Source organism: Nipponia nippon, unplaced genomic scaffold (genome assembly GCF_047370975.1).
Source record: "Nipponia nippon isolate SJK-2023a ecotype South Korea unplaced genomic scaffold, ASM4737097v1 scaffold_1, whole genome shotgun sequence".
In the NCBI taxonomy this organism is placed as follows: Eukaryota; Metazoa; Chordata; class Aves; order Pelecaniformes; family Threskiornithidae; genus Nipponia; species Nipponia nippon.
Window position 1 is genome coordinate 2,015,890 of NW_028262290.1, and position 18,816 is coordinate 2,034,705.

Genomic DNA, 18,816 nt, shown 5'->3' on the forward strand with positions numbered 1-18,816 from the left:
CTTCCTGCAACTTGTGGTCAATGGGTGTCCTCTAGGAGAGCCCAGCTCAGCCTTCTCTTTGACCCTCTTTTATGTCAGATGCTGTTAGACCCCCTGAGCCCTCTCTTCTCAGTTTGTTTTCCAGGTTGAACAAACCCAGGTCTCTCATAACTCCTCGTATTGCCTATGGTCAAGATGTTGGCCAAACCACACTTGCAAACAAGGAAGAACTTGTTGTGGATGTGAAGTTTGGGGGCAACCTTGGCTGCAGTGACCATGAGGTGGTGGAGATCAAGATCCTGAGAGAGGGGGACAAGACAAAAAGCAACATCACAACCCTGGAGTCAGCATGGATTCACAAAGGGAAAATTATGCCTCACTGGTCTGATAGCCTTCGATGATGAGGTGACTAGCTCGGTGGAGGATGTGAGACAAGTGGATGTTGCTTATCTCTACCTTATTAAGGCTTTCAACCCTGTCTCCCACAACAGCTTCATAGACAAGCTGACAAAGTATGGGTTGTGTAAATGGACAGTGAGGTGGACTGAAAACTGGTGGAGCAACTGGGCCCAGGGGCTTGTGATCAGTAGCACAAAGTCCAATTGGAGGCAAGCCACTAGTGGGGTACCGCAGGACTCAGTACTGTTCATCATCTTCGTTAATGACCTTGATGATGTGGCAGAGCTCACCTTCACCAAGTTTGCAGATGGTACAAAACTAGGAGATGATACACCAGATGGGTGTGTGGCTATTCAGAGGGACCCAGACAGGTTGGAAAAATGGGGGAACCTCAGGAAGTTCAGCAAATGGAAATATGAAGTCTTGCATCTGGGGAGGAATAAACCCAGGCACGAGGACAGGCTGTGGGCTGATAGGATAGAAAGCAGCTTTGCAGAGAAGAAACTGAGGGTCGTGATGGACACCAAGTTGCACATGAATCAGCAATGTTCCTTGGCGGCAAAGAAGGCCACCAGCCTCCTGGGCTGCATTAGGCAAAGCATTGCCAGCAGGTCAAGGGAGGTGATCCTTCCCCCGTACTCAGCACTTGTGAGGCCACACCTGGCGTCCTGTGTCCACTTCTGGGCTCCCCAGTACAGGAGATACATGGACATACTGGAGAGAGTCCAACGAAGGGCCACAAAGATGATGAAGGGGCTGGAGCGTCTGTCCTATGAGGAGAGGCTGAGAGACTGGGGACTTTTCAGTCGGGAAAACAGAAGGCTTGGGGGGATCTTATCAATGTCTAGAAATACCGGAAGGGAGGGTGCAAAGAGGACAGAGCCAGGCTCTTCTCAGTGGTGCCCTGTGCCAGGACAAGAGGCAAAGGGCACAAACTGGAACACAGGAAATTCCATTTACACATGAGAAAAATCTTTCTTTACTATAAGTGTGGCTGAATGCTGGGAAAGCCTGCCCAGAGAGGTCATGGAGTTTCCATCTTTGGTGATATTCAAACCCAACATGGACACAGCCCTGGGCAACCTGCTCTAGTGACACTACTTTGAGCAGAGGGGTAGGGCTAGACCATCTCCGGAGGTCCTTGCCAAGCTTAACCATTTTGTGATTTGTGTGAATATTGCTGCTGGTGTGGCTGGGGGTGTTTGTGCTCCTCTGCTTTGTGACAAGCGCCCATGAACTGGTCTTGTCTCCCACAGACCTTCCTTTGCCCATTTGCCAGGACCATCAGATGGACTGAACTGCTCCCCTGGCTGGGAAACATCACCACCAGGCTGCTTCCCTCACCTTTATGAGGGACAAATTCTCCAGAAGCCAGAAGTTCTTTGGTCAGAAGCTTTTTCCTGAAATTCTCAAGCATTTGGAGGCCAAACCTGGGATGTTTCTTGCAGCTCGTGGGAGACAGGCGGAGCCTATCACCTGGGCAGTGGGGATATCTTCAAGACACTTAGGATTTCTACTGTTTGGGCAGACTGAACTTGGAAACACACTCCTCAGCCAGAGACGTGGCTATTTCCAGCTTCAGTGCCAAGCACTGCAACATTAGAGGGAGATGAAAAGGGCTTGGAGGCAAAGCTGCTTCCTTTCAGTCAGGTCATTTACTGTTTTACATGTGTTGTCCTTGTTCTTCCCTTCTGGGTTGATGAGAAGTGACTCAGGTAGGAAAGTATCTCTTGTTCATTGGATTAAGTCTTGAAGGAACATAGGGGATAATTGGAGCAGGTGACAGCTAAGCTGGGCAAGATCTCAGGTGCTCAAGCGAACAGCTCCGGTGCTGGCACAATCGGCAGTGGAGCGCTCTAGCGTGGTGCACAGCGGGGGGTTCCCGAACTGGTGGAACCTCAGGGGGAGCAGAGAGACCCTCCAGGAGCTGCAGCTCATGTGACAGTGGCTGATGAGACCTGGGCAGGGCCAGGAACAATGGCGGCCAAGCCTCCCCACATGTATAAAGGAAGCCCTTAGGGAGCACTAGCGACCAGGAGCACCACCAACAGGGTGGGCAAACAGGGCATGGTGCATCAGCAAGGGCATGGCGTGGTAGTTTGCATGGAAGGGCGTGCAGGAAGGGCGTGAAGCCCTGCCAGCTCAGCCAGGGATCAATGGTATCCACCCGGCAGAAAACCATGCCCTCTCTAAGCTCTGCACCCACCATAACTGATGCAGCTTCCCAGACAGAGCTCTGGTGGGAACACGCTGCCACCCAGGTGTCCGGGTGCAGGGTGTGCCCTACTGTTATGCCAGTATTGGATGGCAGTAGTGAGCACACCTGTGGGAGGTGCGCCCAGGTGGAGGAACTCCTCTGCTTAGTGTCAGAGCTCCAGGAGGAGGTAAGTTGAGTATCAGGGAGAGCAAGAGGGAGATAGACTACTGGAACTGCACCCTACCTTCCCTGGGACAGACCTAACAGGCAGACAGGACGTATGATATGGAGGATTCCCTATCCTCTCTCCGCCTGGGTGAACACAGTGACTTAAGGGATGAGGGCAATGACGACAAGTTCCTGCCCGGCGCAGCAGGCGCGTCTCCTCTGTGACTACCCCACCTTCCCAGGTGCCCTTGCATAATAGATACAAGGCTCTGCAAGTGGAACTGAACAATAACGAGGATGATGGTTCATCTAGCTCGAACGTGTCACTGAGGTTATGTTGGCCTATGCCCTGTGCCACAACTGCTTCCATAAAGAAAAAAAGACAGGTCATTGTCATAGGAGGCTTCCTTCTGAAGGGAACAGAAGGCCCTATATGCAGACCAGACCCACTTCTTAGGGACGTCTGCTGCCTCCCTGGGGCCTGGGTTAAAGATGTGAAGAGAAAGCTTCCTACCCTAGTATGGCCCTCAGATTACTATCCATTATTGATTTTTCAGGCAGGCAGTGATGAAGTTGCAACAAGAAGTCGAGGGCAATCAAAAGAGACTTCAGTGCCTTGGGACAACTGGTTAAGGGATCAGGAACACAGTGTTCTCCTCTATGTGGGGGTCAGTCTCTTCTCCCCAGTAACAAGCAATAGGACGAGAGGAAACGGCCTCAGGTTGTGCCAGGGGAGGTTTAGATTGGATATTAGGAAAAATTTCTTCACCGAAAGAGTTGTCAAGCTTTGGAAGAGGCTGCTCAGGGAAGAGGTTGAGTCCCCATCCCTGGAGGTATTTAAAAGATGTGTAGATGTGATGCTTACGGACATGGTTTAGTGGTGGGCTTGGCAGCGCTGGGTTAACGGTTGGACTTGATGATCTTAAAGGTCTTTTTCAGCCTAAATGATTTTATGATTCTATCATTTACATTCCTGCATCATTAACAATGCCTTGGAAAGCTGGTTGGAGGAAACAAGTGATTACTCCCTCAGTCAGTCAGGGTTGATGGGAAGGGAAAAGATACCGGTTTGAAAGCAAAAAGAAAAAAAGGAAACTAGAAAACTTTGGTAGGGAAGGAAGACAAATTCTCACTACTTATAAATATATGATCAATCCTTTCTATGCACATTATGAACATGCTTTAGTAGTTATCAACTCCTGTAACATTTCCCCATAGGACCACTGTATCCATATTCTGGCCACTGGCCAGGCAAGTGATAAATATGAAAGTCCCACCCTGAACGAGTTAAGTGCTACACAGAGTTTAGTCTAATTAATAACTTAGAGATAAGAGGTACCTACATTGAGTTCAAAGAGAAAAAAAAAAACAAGGTTGGAAAAAAAAAGGCAGGTGAATCATTACATACAGGGAACAAGATGATTTATTTTTATAGGGAGTCTTATACCTTCCTGTCCTGGTGACTATACAAAGCATCACTAATTCTCAGGCACAGCATACAACACATGCCTGGGGCAGAGGGGATAGCTATAGTGAGGTCTGGTGGGAATTTGGGAAGAATAACAGAGTTAATGAAACCCTTCATACTTGCGGTGGTCTGATCTGTCTGTTCCAGGTCCTGCACTAACCAGCATTCCTCATGTCCCAGTCCAGTACCAAGGTGGGAACCAGGGTGGAGTGATCTGCCAAGCTTTCCTGTACCCATCTGTAGCTCCAGTCTGTAGCAGACTGACCTCCTACCAGGTGTGAAAGTCACAACTCTCTGCTCAGCAGGGTGCTTTGAGCCCATGGTTTGTCAGATTGAGGGGACACATGCCCTTTCCCCAAGAGAACCTTCCAACAACTCGGTTCCAGGAATCACCTGACCTTTACATGCTCAGTAGGCTTGAGAGAGAGATGAAGTGTCTTGCAAAGATGTGCCAGTATAATGGTTTTAAAGCCAGGCAGAAATGTGTTGGATCTTGGCCATACATTGTAGAGAATTGTAGTAAAATCAATTTGTAGGAATAAGGCTGCTGTGACTAATGAGCTAATGAGTGATGCCTGAGTGGAAATGGCTCTAAGAGAGCTGCAAGGTTGGATTCCTGATGCATTATTCATAGGGATAGGCCAGATTCAGGCTTGGCACTGTTTATTTTTTACTTTGCTTTTCCAGGCTTCTCTTTAACTTTTAAAGATGTTCCTCATCAATGGAGAAAATGGAGGAGGACAAAGATAGCTGTTTAATTCCTCCCTTTTAGGTGAGAAGTGGCCCTTATCTCTGGAGAATTGTGGTTTGTATGAGAGACAGATGGGGGGCATGATGCATCAGAGGTGAAGTTCATGGTAATTTAATCCCTGGCACTCTGCACACCAGCGGGTTTACAGATTACACTAACATCGTTTCTGTTGGCTTCCTTAAATGGCTTTCATCATTGACACTATTTTGAAGCTACTAGGAGAAAACTGTGAATTGTTTGAAGAAATCTCTTTAGGCTTTCTAACACAGAGCTGATATTGCAGTTATGTTCAACCCTACAACATGCATTAACTTAATATCTAAAATGGGGAAACTGAGGTTAATTTTCCAAGGTCAGCTAGCAAATCATTGACAGAGCTTAGAATAAACCTCTAAGTATGTGGCTTTCAGGCCAGCACTCACTCCTGTTGCTTCTAGTAACTCGTGCGCCTCCTATCAAGGTTGCACAAAAATAGCAGAAGAGCACTGATGAAAAAGGAGCATTAACTGGTGGTTAAACCATGTGGAATACAATGCTGGCTCTATTTCTGGAGTTGCTACTACCTTGCTCCATGAGCCTAATTAACCTCTCTGCATCTCAGCTTCCTTATATATGATAATGAGATAATAATATTTACTCATCTTACAGGAGTGTTTTTGGGTTTAACCTACTTGTAGGTGTGCAGCAAAAGCTTCCATTAGCATATGACTCTGTCATGTCAGCACCTCTCCACATCTGCCTTTGAATCTCATCGTAGCTTTTGCTAATACATTTGCTCTGGAAAGCTGTGTGATTCCTAGGAGATATATGAAGAGCTGATTAGAATCAAGAAAATAGAGAGTTTAAAATGATCACATCAAGAAGGCTCTGAATCAAAACCAATGCCTGCACTTCTCTAAGTACACACACGCAGCCCACGGTCCCTGAAACTCTGCCCTGGAGGTGGATGGACATATCTTAGGATTTCCCAGTAGGACCTCCCCAGCCTGGTAATTAAGCCATATGAGCCAGTCTATTGGGAGGTTACGGGATTTGGAGACTCTTTCCAGCATGGATGCAACTGTTGCAGGAGTGCTCACATCAGATGAAGATGCCTCCACCCAGAGACTATCTCAGCTCTCCAGGTAAGACAGGAGAGGGGTTTGGCACAGGTTTCTCAGGCTGGAAGTAAACATTTGACTCTCAACTTTTCCCTTTATTTATGATAACAAACTGCGTTGAAATGCAGTCTTTTACTAGTTTGCCTTTCAACACATACACTACAAAAATGTCTTTTTTTTCAAATCCATCTTGTGAGTGGTTGAGGCAGATTTATACAGCTTGTGTCTTTTTATTTTTTTTCTCTGTAGTTAATGGAAAACCCCCAACACAATAGGCTGTGATTACCCGCAAAAGAATAACAGGAGTTCAACAAAACGCTGTTTGGATGTTCCTATTAGTTCGTGTTATTTCTTTGGTGACTTGCCAACACTGCAAGGCAATTGCATGGTGTGTGCATAAAAGAGGAAACATTTCAGGTGATGCTTAAAGACTCAGATAAGATCAACTGAAACTATAAACAAGTAAGGTATGTTGTCACCCCCCCAAAACCAACCCTCCAAACTGAAGGAGAATACAGGATTTAAGCAGGGTGCTGGCATATATTCTTCCATTGAAAACCTTATAATGTAATGAAGATCACATTTCAGATGTGCATGTGAAACCAATCATCTAGCACACATTGTTCAAGGCTACTTAATACCAGAAACCAGAAACCAGAAACCACACCCCAGTTGGTGGTTTGGTTTTTTTTTTTCCGAAGAACAAAACAAACACAATCAGCATATTTCCCCTTTCTTAATAGGATTATAAAATTCTCTGCTGAACATGAGTAATGCCAAACCAGGAATATACCAAAATGCCTTTCCCTAGATAGTTTTGGGCTGGAAATAACTGCTAAACTTTCATAATCAACATAATGACTGTATTACGGAGGCAAGGTGAAGACAACGGGTCCAAATTTGGGGGTCGGTCTCTTCTCCCAAGTAATGAGCAATAGGACGAGAGGAAATGGCCTCAAGCTGCGCGGGGGCAGGTTTAGGTTGGATATTAGGAAAAACTTCTTCACTGAAAGCATAGGCAGGCACTGGCACAGGCTGCCCAGGGAAGTGGTTGAGTCTCCATCCCTGGAGGTATTTAAAAGATGGGTAGACGTGGTGCTTAGGGACATGGTTTAGTGGTGGACTTGGCATTGCTAGGTTAATGGTTGGACTTGATGATCTTAAAGGTCTTTTCCAGCCTAAATGATTTTATGATTCTATGAATGCCTGAGGGTGTAGATAAACCAGAAGTGTTGTTTGTAAGTGAGGCAGAGCTTGCTAAAATGATGAGACCATCGCTGGAGCTTTTGGTTTGGAGAGATGAGGACTGGATTGTTTATCTGGGAATAACACAAGACCATTTACTTTTAATATTTCAAGAATTTGAGTGATACTACCCCTGACTAAAGTTCCTCCAATAGTATGATAGATAACAAAGGTGGTGGGAATATTTCCAAGAATATCTTTGTTTCAACTTTCCCTCCTTTCTCTCCTTATTAAACGTGTGTGTTGGGGGGCACCTGGCATAACCACAGGAAGGGTCTTCTTTACCAGTCTTTGCAATTCCACAATCAAACTTGCCCATTGTGCATTGTAGGAGGATTTACTAGCCTGGGGCTGGCCTGAGGTGTAGGAGAAGCAGGGAGATAGGGCAGCAGGGTTTGGGGATGGGAAAGCCAAGGGTTTTGGCAAGCAAAGAAGTTGTGGGCTTGCTGCCGCACTTGGAGAGGGTTGGCTCAGGCCAGAGTGGCTTGTCCATGCACCATCCTCCCTGAACGGCTCAGGGTAGTGAGCCTGAGACACTCCCTTGGCCCAGACCTTTCATTTCCCAGTGCACCCTCCACCTGTGTCTTGTAGAGGACAGGGAGAGGAGAGAGGGAGATGGCATACTCCCACCCACAGCCCCCGAAATCCTGCTCACAGCTTGGGGAGAGGTGCTACAGTACCAAAACCCCAACCATGCTGTTTCCAGTGAGTAAGGGATTGAAAGTCAGCTTTCCACTTCTCCTCCTGGTGGTAAACTCTGGTCCCTGCCAAGGGTAAAAACACAGAGAAGAAAAGTATATGGGTTTTAATGCCTTGCTGTTCTCAGCTACAAATGCTTTTTTTCCCAGGATTCGTGGAAACCACCCAAGTCTCTCTAACCACTACAAAAAAAAAGAAATATCAACAAGCGGCAAGGCAAGGCATAGACACTGGGATTATTTAATACCCCTGGGTTTACACATCATGCCTAGAGACAAAGCACTCAGCTTAAACAACCTCAGCTATTGTTCATCATGCAAACCCTCATTTTCTACTCCAGGGAACATGAAAAGAGATGATAGTATGGCAGGAGGTGGGGCCTGCTTTGTAGCTCATTCAATACATTTATAGCTCAATCAAACTCATTTTTCCAGTAGAATTGGGTCTTGGATCGGAATCCATTCATGGCAAGCCACCAGGAGGTGTGCCATTAAAGCTGGCAGTGAAGAGCGGTGGCAGCCCAGTGACCAGGCAACGAAGGTCCGTGCAAGATGAAGGTGTTTCTGTCTCTTCTGCTAATTGCCATCGCTTGCATGGAGCTCGGTAAGTTCCTGCTCTGACTTATCCAAACTCCTGCAGGAGAAGCAACATGGCGGGATGGGGTGTGTCCTGTTCCCTCTGAAGTCCATGCCTCCCACTTCCAGCAGTTTTCAGCAAAAAATCTGTCTGTAGAATATTTCCAGCCTGTCAGATGATCAGGATCATTATGTTCTCATTGGGATTGTTAATGCAGGCTCTTTAGGAAGTGTTACAAGACAAAGTGTGATTATATCGTGTCGTTTGTTTAATGTAATTTCCAGCTCTCACTTTTTACTGTTCTTGTTCAATCTGACTCTCATCTTCTGGGGTTTTTTTGGTTCCTTTTTTTTTAATATTTCTGTTCCTCTTTTGATATTTAACCCTGAAGCCAGCTAGCCAGTTTAATGCAGTGTGTGTAGTGGCTATCTCTAATTATATGTTGCATGTGTTGTTTATTAAACTTCAGCCACTAGAAACGGGAAGGATGGGCTGGGACACTAAGCTGGTGGCCCAGGTACTCCAGAGCTGATGTTTTCAGCTCTGTTTAGTAACACACTGTGGTTTGCATGAAGTCAAAGACAATTTTGGCAGGCCACCTTGGAAAACCAACAAGTGTGAAGTGTTTTGGGGATTTTCCCCGTTTGCAGGAGGATTTGCACGTTTGTCACCACAGGGAGTGACCCCCACCATCCTCCCTCCCTCCTTTCTGTCCCTGTTAGGCTACCTGCCACCTCGCTGGAGGGGGTAGGCTTGAAGCACACAGTCAAGGCGGGCAGCCAACAGCAGCCTGATATTGGGGGGGGATCCATCTGGGATGTGGATGTCGGGAACAAGCCCTGTGAGTCCAGTCTGTACAAGGATGCCATGCAAACCTTACCCCTCCATTTCCATCAGTGGGATTCAGTTGCTTCTCCTCCATCACCAACTCCACAAAGCCAAACACAGAGGGGTGTTTGGGATATGAGTGTTTTCATTCCCTAGGAAGTAGGGAATCCCCTCATCGCAGGCAGTCCTACATGAGCCGTGATGCCATAACCTCTAATGTTGGAAGGTGACTGCACAGTGGAAAGGACACGGTGGCATAGACTCTCCATCCCTTGATGCTGCCACCAGAATAACTTCTTGCACAAAAACTTATTTTATACTAATGATCCCAAGCTCAGAGTCCGTGTTAGCCAAGTGGCCAAGGTAAGTCCAATGCAGGGTAAGTGCAGGAGCTGTGATTGTTAATTGGGATATTTGCATGCTCTGCACTACTCCAGATCCAGGCAGTGCAGAGTCTGGTTTTATCTGTGCCTGACTGGGATGTGGAGCTATGTTAGGATTTTTTCCTTTGTATTTATTTCCTTCTTACATAAGGATGTTTTGCTTCCTCCATCTTTGGGTCTGCACAGCAGATTCAGCAAGAGAGGAATAAGCGGGTAGACAAAGAAGGGGGTTTTGGAGGATTTTTGGGGAGACCACAGCTCCTCTTTGGAGAGGCAGACCCAGAGCTGGAACAGTAGCCCTCTCTCTTGTGTAATGCACTGACCGTCCTGTTATCTCTAAGGTGTGTGTCCTGGCTCTAGTCACTAGTAGTTCAAAGCCTTGGGGTGCTTGTGCTGTGTCAAGATCAATAGGAGCTTCATGTGCTCACTGCAGCTGCTACAGTAGAGACCAATCATCATTGGTCTCCAGAGCAAGAGATATTTCCTTTCCTCATTATACCCTGTTCATTCTGGGGATTCGTGTCTGCTTGTCAATGGAGAGACAGCAGTTCAGAATAGAACATCATTAATTAACAGAGGATGGCTTGGAGAGAAGGGGACTCTATAGTCAGATCTCCTTAAGGGGCAGACAGGAATCTGAAAGGCAGAATGGAGCAGGAAAGCAATGGAGCACGATGCAAATTTGGTGTAGGATTGAGTCACCAACGTAATTTTAACCAACTTAATAAGACTTTGTCAAGAGTTGGGCAGCTGGGGAGCAGAAGCTCCTGCTGTGACCCAGTGCTGCCACATTTCTCCCTTCTGGTCCTTCCCGACTTCTCTGTCCCATTCAGGTAGGTATAATCAGGATGGATGCTTTGATTTGGTGGGCAAACATTGGCAGATTTTGGAAACTTCATAGTGGATTTGGCGAGCAGAATTTTCTTCTGCACACTCTCCGCTGCAAAGTTGGGATAGAACCATGACATATCTGCAGTTCCTCCAAGCTTTCTTCTGAGCATGAGTGGACTCTGTGTAATTTTACCATTTCCTGGAAAGGCAGTCAGAATGGCAGATCTTGTGTTCCTCTTTGGAAAAAAAAAAAAAAAAAAGAAAAAACACAAAAAACCAATCAAACAATAAGCACAAAGGGAAGTCAAGTTAAGAGAACATTGTCCCCAACAGGTTGAAACCCAGTATTTTCATTAACCTTACTGAGACTGGCAGATCTTGCCATACTTCACTGCCAAGTGAAGCTAGCAAAATCTCTTCTAAGAAATTCCAAGATTTTCTGCTTTTTTATCTCTTCTTTTGCTTTCAGCACTCCAAAAAGAATGTGCTATAACTAAATTGAAATATTTTAGCATTTTATATTTACCTTTTCTTTTAAAGAAGGCTTCTAATATGTCCCTATTCCTTTTTATAGTGTGATTCCATTTTTAAGCTACTGTATGTCTGCTTGTCTATGTGTAAGTTCATAAGCTCTTCAACCAAAAAGGGACCACTACAGTTTTGTTATCTGCACAAACATCTACCCTTCACAAATAGACCAGATAGGTATTCCAAAGCTTGCTTAAAGCAGGGCTTTTAGACCACAGGTCTTCAAGTCTCCAAGTTATGGTGTTTCTTCCCTGCTCTGTGAGATGTCAGCTGACTATCGCTGCTGAAGAGCTGCCTTATTTGCAAAAGTAAAGTTGTTTTATTCCAGCTTTTGGTTATTTTACTGTGTTATACACTTCCTGATCTGCTATCTTTTCCATGTCAAAAAGAAAATACTCATAGCTATAGCTGCTATTTAACATATTTAGTTGTGTTGGAACCTGCTAGTCTCAGCAAGGTTAATGAAAATACTGGGTTTCAACCTGTTGGGGACAATGTTCTCTTAACTTGACGTCCCTTTGTGCTTATTGTTTGATTGTTTTTTGTGGTTTGGTTTTTTTTTTTTTTTTTTTTTTTTCCCAAAGAGGAACACAAATGCTGTGGCTTTGACTTACCCAGTGACAAGTATCATGAAATCTGAGACTAATGACCAAGCTTCCTCCCTAAAGATGTATTTAACAGCTGTCAGACATAGAATTGATGCAAACAAAACATCAGTTCACAATGAGCAAAACAGAATAATAAAGTGAGCTTCGGATAAAAGCAAGATAGTTGCTGGGTCTGTTTATAAAAGGGCTCTTTCGGCTTACTAGTTAGGGTGAAGTTATCTTATCTATTTTCATAAGGCAAGCCTTGCCTGAGCCTGCTGTTATGACACCCCATTTTAGGTGTGCTGAGATGAGCTGAATTGTTTTTCTTTTTCAATTGGGCTTAAAGGGATTTCAGCAGGTCTGTCACACAGATGGGGTGAGAACGGCTTTCCAGATAGACCAAGGAGGGGCTGCTGGTCTGTGATGGTACCAAAATGCATTGCTATACCTGTAAGGTACACAGATTCAGGTGTCTGGCTGGGGGGTGGAAAAGAGGACCTAGATCAGGTGTTGGGTTCCTCAGAAATACCTGCAAAGAGCAAAGTGCCCTGGAAATCTTGTCCAAAAATGGCTTCCTCGGTGACAGGAAACACTGGGTGCTATTTTGGCTTGATATCTTTAGCTTGGAGTGCTCCGGAAATACTGCATCACAACAGCCTGGGCTCTTCAGCATCTCTTTCTAAAACCTCTTCATCTCAAAGACTTTAGGCACTGAAGGACTTGGGCTGTGGTTATTCTGCATGTCTAGGAGCTAATTGGCACCTGCAGGTTTGTGAGGGTCTTTGCAGCTCAACAGGGAGGTGATGAAGAGCATCTAGGAAGTGGTGAGTGATGAGGCAGGGTGAGCTACCTTGGACTGGATTTGGGGACTTGGGTACCGAAGTCTGTTTTTATCTTCTGTGTCTGGAGTGGTACATGTCCCAAGGAGTCTATTATTACAGTCACTGTCATCTTTTTAAAATAACTTTTTACACATTCTTCTCATTGAACCAGAGTCTCAGCACAAGGGAAGGGTTGTGCTTAATTTGTTCTCATGGCTCAGTAAGTTTGATGGAGACAGTTCCTTCTCTTCGGGACACTCTCCTACCCAAGAGATCTCAGTCTTTGACAAGAGCTGACAGAGTGGACAGCACCAGATGAAATTCTCCCTGCTGCAACTCACGTTCAAGTCTGACTTCTCTTTGTATCCAGATCCTTCACCAAGGGGAATTAATGCTTGACCAGCTTGATAAACTTCTGTGATGAAATGACTGGCCTGGTAGATGAGCAGAGAGCAGTGGATATTGTCTACCCGGACAAGGTAGACAAGGTCTTTGGCACTGTCTCCCATAAGATCCTCATAGACAAGCTGGTGAGGTATGGGCTGGATGAGCAGCCAGTGAGGTGGGCTGAAAATTGTCTGAAAGGCCAAGCCCAGGGGGTGGTGATCACTGGCATAAAGTCTACTTGAAGGCTAGTAACTTGAGGTGTACCCCAGATGTCAGTACCGGATCCAGTCCTGTTTAACATTGTCATTAATGATCTGGACCATGGGGCAGCGTGTACCCTCAGCAAGTTTGTAGATGACACAAGACTGGGAGGAGTGGCTGATACGCCAGAGGGTTGTGCTGCCATCCAGAGGGACCTTGCCAGGCTGGAGAAATGGGCTGACAGAAACCTCATGCAATTCAACAAGGGGAAGTGCAAAGTCATACACCTGGGGAGGAACAACCCCATGCACCAACATATACTGGGGGCCATCCAGCTAGAAAGCAGCTTAGCTGAAAAAGACCTGGGGGTCCTGGTGGACACCAGGTTGAACACGAGCCAGCAATGTGCCCTTGCAGCAAAGAAGGCTAATGGTATCCTGGGTTGCATTAGTTGAAGTATTGCCTGCAGGTCCAGGGAGGTGATCCTTCCCCTCTACTCAACACTGGTGAGGCCACACCTGGAGTACTGTGTTCAGTTCTGTGCTCCCCAGTAAAAGAGAGACATGGACATGGAGGGAGTCCAAAGAAGGGACACAAAGTTGAGCACCTCTCCTCTGAGGAAAAGCTGAGAGAGCTGGGCCATCAGGAAACACTTCGTTACTGTGAGGGTGACTGAGTGCTGGCACAGGTTGCCCAGGGAGGTTGTGGAGTCTCCATCTTTGGAGACATTAAAAAACCCAGCTGGACATGGTCCTGGGCAACTGGCTCTAGGTGGTCCTGCTTGATCAGGGGGATTGGACCAGGTGACCTCCAGAGGTCCCTTCCAACCTCCACCATTCTGTGATTCTGTGAGTTTGTGAGTCTATGATCTCTTTCTAATGCAAAGGCAAGGAGCAAAGCAGATGCAAAGTAAGAACAGAGTTGAGGTAAACCAGCTACAAGTGTGTTTACTCTCCTGTGGGAATAACACAAATTAAAGTAGAACAGTTAGATACCTGGCATAAACATGTGAAGCAGGGCCTATTGACTACTTGTGATAATGATTGAAATAAAAACATCTTGCTAATTGCACAATTGAAGTATTGGACTTCTGGGTATCTGCATGTCTTAGCTGTCTGCTGGCACCTGGGGCTAGATCTTCAAAGAATTCGGGCACTGAGATGTCACATTTTGCAAATTCTGTCTGCTAGCATCCAGCCACCGCGCAGAATAGTCAGCCCTGTCTTAGGCAACACAATTACCCCCACAGTGGTAAGGAGGAAGTAGGTGGGTCAAACAGCTCCTCCTTGCTATTTTCATTAATTTACTCCTGATTTTTTTTATCCTCCTCCTCATTTCTCTTGGAGTTGGGATGTCCCAGCAGATTCAGCCCGTATTTACTGCGTGTTCTAGGGTGCAGATCCAAAAATTAAGTAAAATGACCTTTATACTCTCTTGCAGACTACTTATGACCTATCTGCAAAAAAAGCCAGCATAGCAAACCCCCGATAACAAAGCAAGAGCAGAAGGACCATCTTTGTGCCCCAAACATTCAGCAGCCTGGTTTTGATAGGACCTCCCTGTATTATGGGGTCTTCTGTATGTGTGGCTCTGTCTTGCTTGACTTGTTACAGGGAGTCTGAGCCCACATCTGCGACTGTGCTTTGACCACCAGACTACTGTATTTATCATTCCCATTGATACAAATATTCCATTCCTGTTCTCAGTATGAGTATTTTTGAGACATACCCTCCCCAGAGGTACCTGGAGGGGCACGGACACAATGTGGTGGTCCACACTTAGGGCAACCTCATGTTTTTCCTCCTTGCAGCCCAAACCTTGCGATGTTACACTTGCCACGAACCTACCTCTGTTGATAAGTGCCTGACGATCCAGAACTGCAGGAAGAATGAAACCATGTGCAAGACTACTATGTATTCCCTGGAGGATGGTAAGGACAATTACTTCTTTGTCCATATTTTTAACATGAGTCAGCATTTCTACAGGGAAGACGGCTGGTGTGGGGACCAGTAACTTTTCTCACTTAAATATATAAGCCTGGAAGAGAGTTCCTGCAGGGCAGAGAGCAGTCTCCTGCTGTTGCGGAAAGCAGTCTTCATGTGAGTGAATACTTAGTGAATGTAAGCTCATAGTTAATGCTCAGTGCTGAGCGTAGTTAGAAAAAACATGTTGACTTGAGCTTGAGGCATGGAGCTAAATAGTTCTGGCTTTCCAGAGCCATTTGCATGACTCGCACAACGGGTGTGCTCTCCTAACCCAAGAACTATTTATGAAAGCTGGGTGGAGTAGAGAGGCCAGTAGGGATGAACCAAGCTCAGTAAGGTGGGGAGACCAACTTCTGGTCATTTGGTGGCAAAACAGAAATGCCCTTGAGTTTTCTGGAGCTCTCAGGAAGGCATCGTTAGTCTGACTGGTGACCCTACAGGTTATAACCTGTCCAAATAAAGAAATGCACTATGAAGATGCAACTCTCTCTTTTGCATGGTCTTGCTGATAAGGCTCTGGTCATACATGGGAGAGGCAGGAGATAGTGAGCAGAGTCAAAACAGAGGCAGAAAAAGTGCCTAATTGACCTTTTGCAGGGTAAAGCTGATCCAGGTAGGACACAGAGGATGCAAGGTGCTGTTCAGCTTGCAGCCACTCAGTGGGAACTGTTTCCTATATTCCTGGAAGGAAGTAGACCAATTGTGTTTGAACTGGAGCTAAGACTTTGGTGGTGAAGGCAGCTAATATTTCACTCGGGACAAGGAGAGTTCTCCTTCATTCCTCCGATTCCTAACTGTTCCTTCTTTCTTGCTTTGTTGTAGTTTATCCCTTCACGGGAATCTCGACTGTCACCAAGATGTGCTCTTCCATATGCATCCCATCCGATGTGGATGGGATTGGCATGACACGCCCTGTCTCCTGCTGTTACTCTGACTTGTGCAATTCTGATGGTGCAGCTAGTTTGAGGATCAGCTTTGTGCCAGTTGGGTTGCTAGCAAGTTCCCTTTGTGTCCTCTTCTGGACCAGACTGTGAGGAGCTGGTGGGGAGATCTTTCATGCTGAAGAACCCAATGAAGAAGAGAATAAACCCCTGCCAGCCCACATTTCTGTTTGGATGCCTCATGGACAACCCTCAACAGCTCCCAGAAATTGCTTTTTTAGTACCCACCCTTTTCCCATGACCAAGAGAGAAGCAAAGCTCAGGAAGTCCTGAGACAAATTTTTGAATTGACTCTTCAACAACTCCCATAAAATTAACTCTGGAGTTTCTTTGCTATGCTGGTCTGGTTGGTTTTGACCTAAAAAATTCTGCTGTATGAGGTATATTTAAAGCAAAAAACCTTGCACTAAGAATCTTCCATTCTTCCTTAAAGCATTTGTTTCTCCAGGTGTTAGCCAGCAGAATAGCTGAATTGACCAGTCTTCTCAGATGAAATTCAGTTATGCGGCAGGTCCTCTCCCCCCTGCCCCAGTTTTGTGCTGGATCTTTGTGCTGTCTAGATCTCCTTCTTTGTACACAAGAAATTAAGGAGACAATTCTGTGTCCAAAATATGAAGCAGGAGACTAAACTTCTCATGCCAGTGATCTGGTCCAAAGAGGTTAAAATCTCTTGTTTTCTGTACCCTTTTAAGCAGAATAAAAAGAACGTTGCATTAAAACTGCAGTGACCACTAAATTTATTTATAGTGCACCTGTACTCTGATAAAATTTAATATTTAATTCTATTTATTTTATTTTATTTTATTTTATTTTATTTTATTTTATTTTATTTTATTTTATTTTATTTTATTTTATTTTACTTTATTTTATTATTTTATTTTATTTTATTTTATTTTATTTTATTTTATTTTATTTTATTTTATTTTATTTTATTTATTTCTGAACTCCAGTGCCACCTTTCAGTATTGTTTATACAGGGAGATGAGTTAGGTTTTGAGGTCAGTCTTGCAGCAGATGTGTAAGACATTTCCTATTATCCCCCACTACAGTGGCCTTCCATCAACATTTCTTCTACCAACTCCACTGGTATGAAACTATCTTTACTGGGAAGATTAGGTGATTTGTGCAACGGCTCTGGCCTGAATTTGGAGTTCAGCGGAATGACTTTCCCCCTTGCTTCAATCCTCTAGAGCATCATCTTCAATTCCTTGTATGTTGGTGAGGGCTCCTACATTTTTATGTTGTCCATCCTGGTCTGATTCTGCATTTTTATATAATCTCCTGTTCAAGATCTACCAGCAAAAATGTCCTTCTCCAACTATCACTCTGCTTGTGATACTTGAAATTATCACTAAAGATGTGATTTGAAGTCTTCTATGTAATAATGCATAAGAGCAGGTTTCCAAGAGAGATGGTACGATTTCCAACCTTGGAAGTTTTCATAACTCAGCTGGATGAAGTCCTGAGAAACCTGGGCTGACCTCACAGCTGAGAGCTTTGATCAGGAACTTGATTTAGACACTTCCCGAGTTCCCCATTCCCATCTGAGTTTCCTGTGATCTTATGATGCACCCACTGAGATCACCAGAGCACAAACCATTATTTCCAGGCATGTTGCAAAGTCCGGCAGATGTTTCTGCAATGATTTTCACCTGTCCTGCATTGCTTCCTATTGCCAAAATGAGATCAAATTTGGAACGAATTGCAATTCTGCATTCACGCACAGCTCCCAGGTTGCTCAAATATAATTCCTTTACTGGAATAACATTGCATAAGTGGCCAGGGTGCTGCACTGGCATGGAGGTGGCTGGATGAACCACGTCACTGGTTATGGAAGGACTTCAGAAATGAGCTGCAGGCTTGCTTTAGCTGGCAGTGTGTACTTTGCAGCGCCCTCTACCTATGAGCCATGCTCAGAGCTCAGTCCCCAGAGGTGTGCGATATGTTTTGGGCTTTCTGCTGCACAAGGGTGGTACATGGAGATTCTCCCTTTTTATCTGCCAGTTCTGGCAGTCAGCAGTTTCAGGTTTCGCTGGTCCAGGGGCTGCATCAGGACCACTGTGTATGGTAACCAATAGTGAAACACCACCAAAATGTCTTCTTGCACGTTGATTTTATTCACACTCCCAGTCTTCACAGCACCCTTTTAGGCTTAATGCCACCATTTCATTAAGGGTAGTTTGTTTCTCTTTCAAACCCTCTGCCTCACAGTTTCATTCAGACCCCTTGTTCTCATAGATGAGCGTTAGTGATACTGCTCCCTGTCTACCTTTTCTACACCATTTATGTTATATAGCCCTGTGGCCACCCTGGTAGCTCTTTTTCAAGGCAAAGATCCCTTGTCTAAATCCAGGTATCACTCATGAACCCATGAGTACATGAACCCATCTGTACTCCAGGTACTGAGTGCCATAGAGAGAGGACCATTAAAAATCCTGAATGAACACCATGGGGAAAGAAGGGTGTCAAATATTCTCACCAGTCACAGGACATGCATGAGTGCCAAGACTTGAAGTGGGCACTTCACGTTCTCGCTGTGCTACTGCTAAGACCTAACACAAGGGATTTGTCATGCACTGGTAAAATGCAATGGTGACAGGCCGCTGGGCTCCATCATGGCCACCTCTGCTTTTCATTGCATCACTGAATGACGTTTGTTACATCCAGAAGCGCAGGGCACTTCACCATAGCTGATAACTTTCTTCTACAATCTGAAGAAACTGAAGTTTCCCTAAAAGC

The 18,816-nt window shown here is 45.3% G+C and overlaps 1 protein-coding gene across 1 annotated transcript; it reads left to right on the forward strand.

Annotated features, from left to right (window-relative positions):
- Positions 1-8,471: 8,471 nt before the first annotated feature.
- On the forward strand, positions 8,472-16,170 carry LOC104020592 (ly6/PLAUR domain-containing protein 2). Its single transcript, XM_009474032.2, has 3 exons — positions 8,472-8,609; positions 14,962-15,081; positions 15,959-16,170. Exons 1-3 carry the CDS (start codon positions 8,558-8,560, stop codon positions 16,168-16,170), a joined length of 384 nt encoding a protein of 127 aa, XP_009472307.1. The 5' UTR covers positions 8,472-8,557.
- The last annotated feature ends 2,646 nt before the right edge of the window (positions 16,171-18,816 follow it).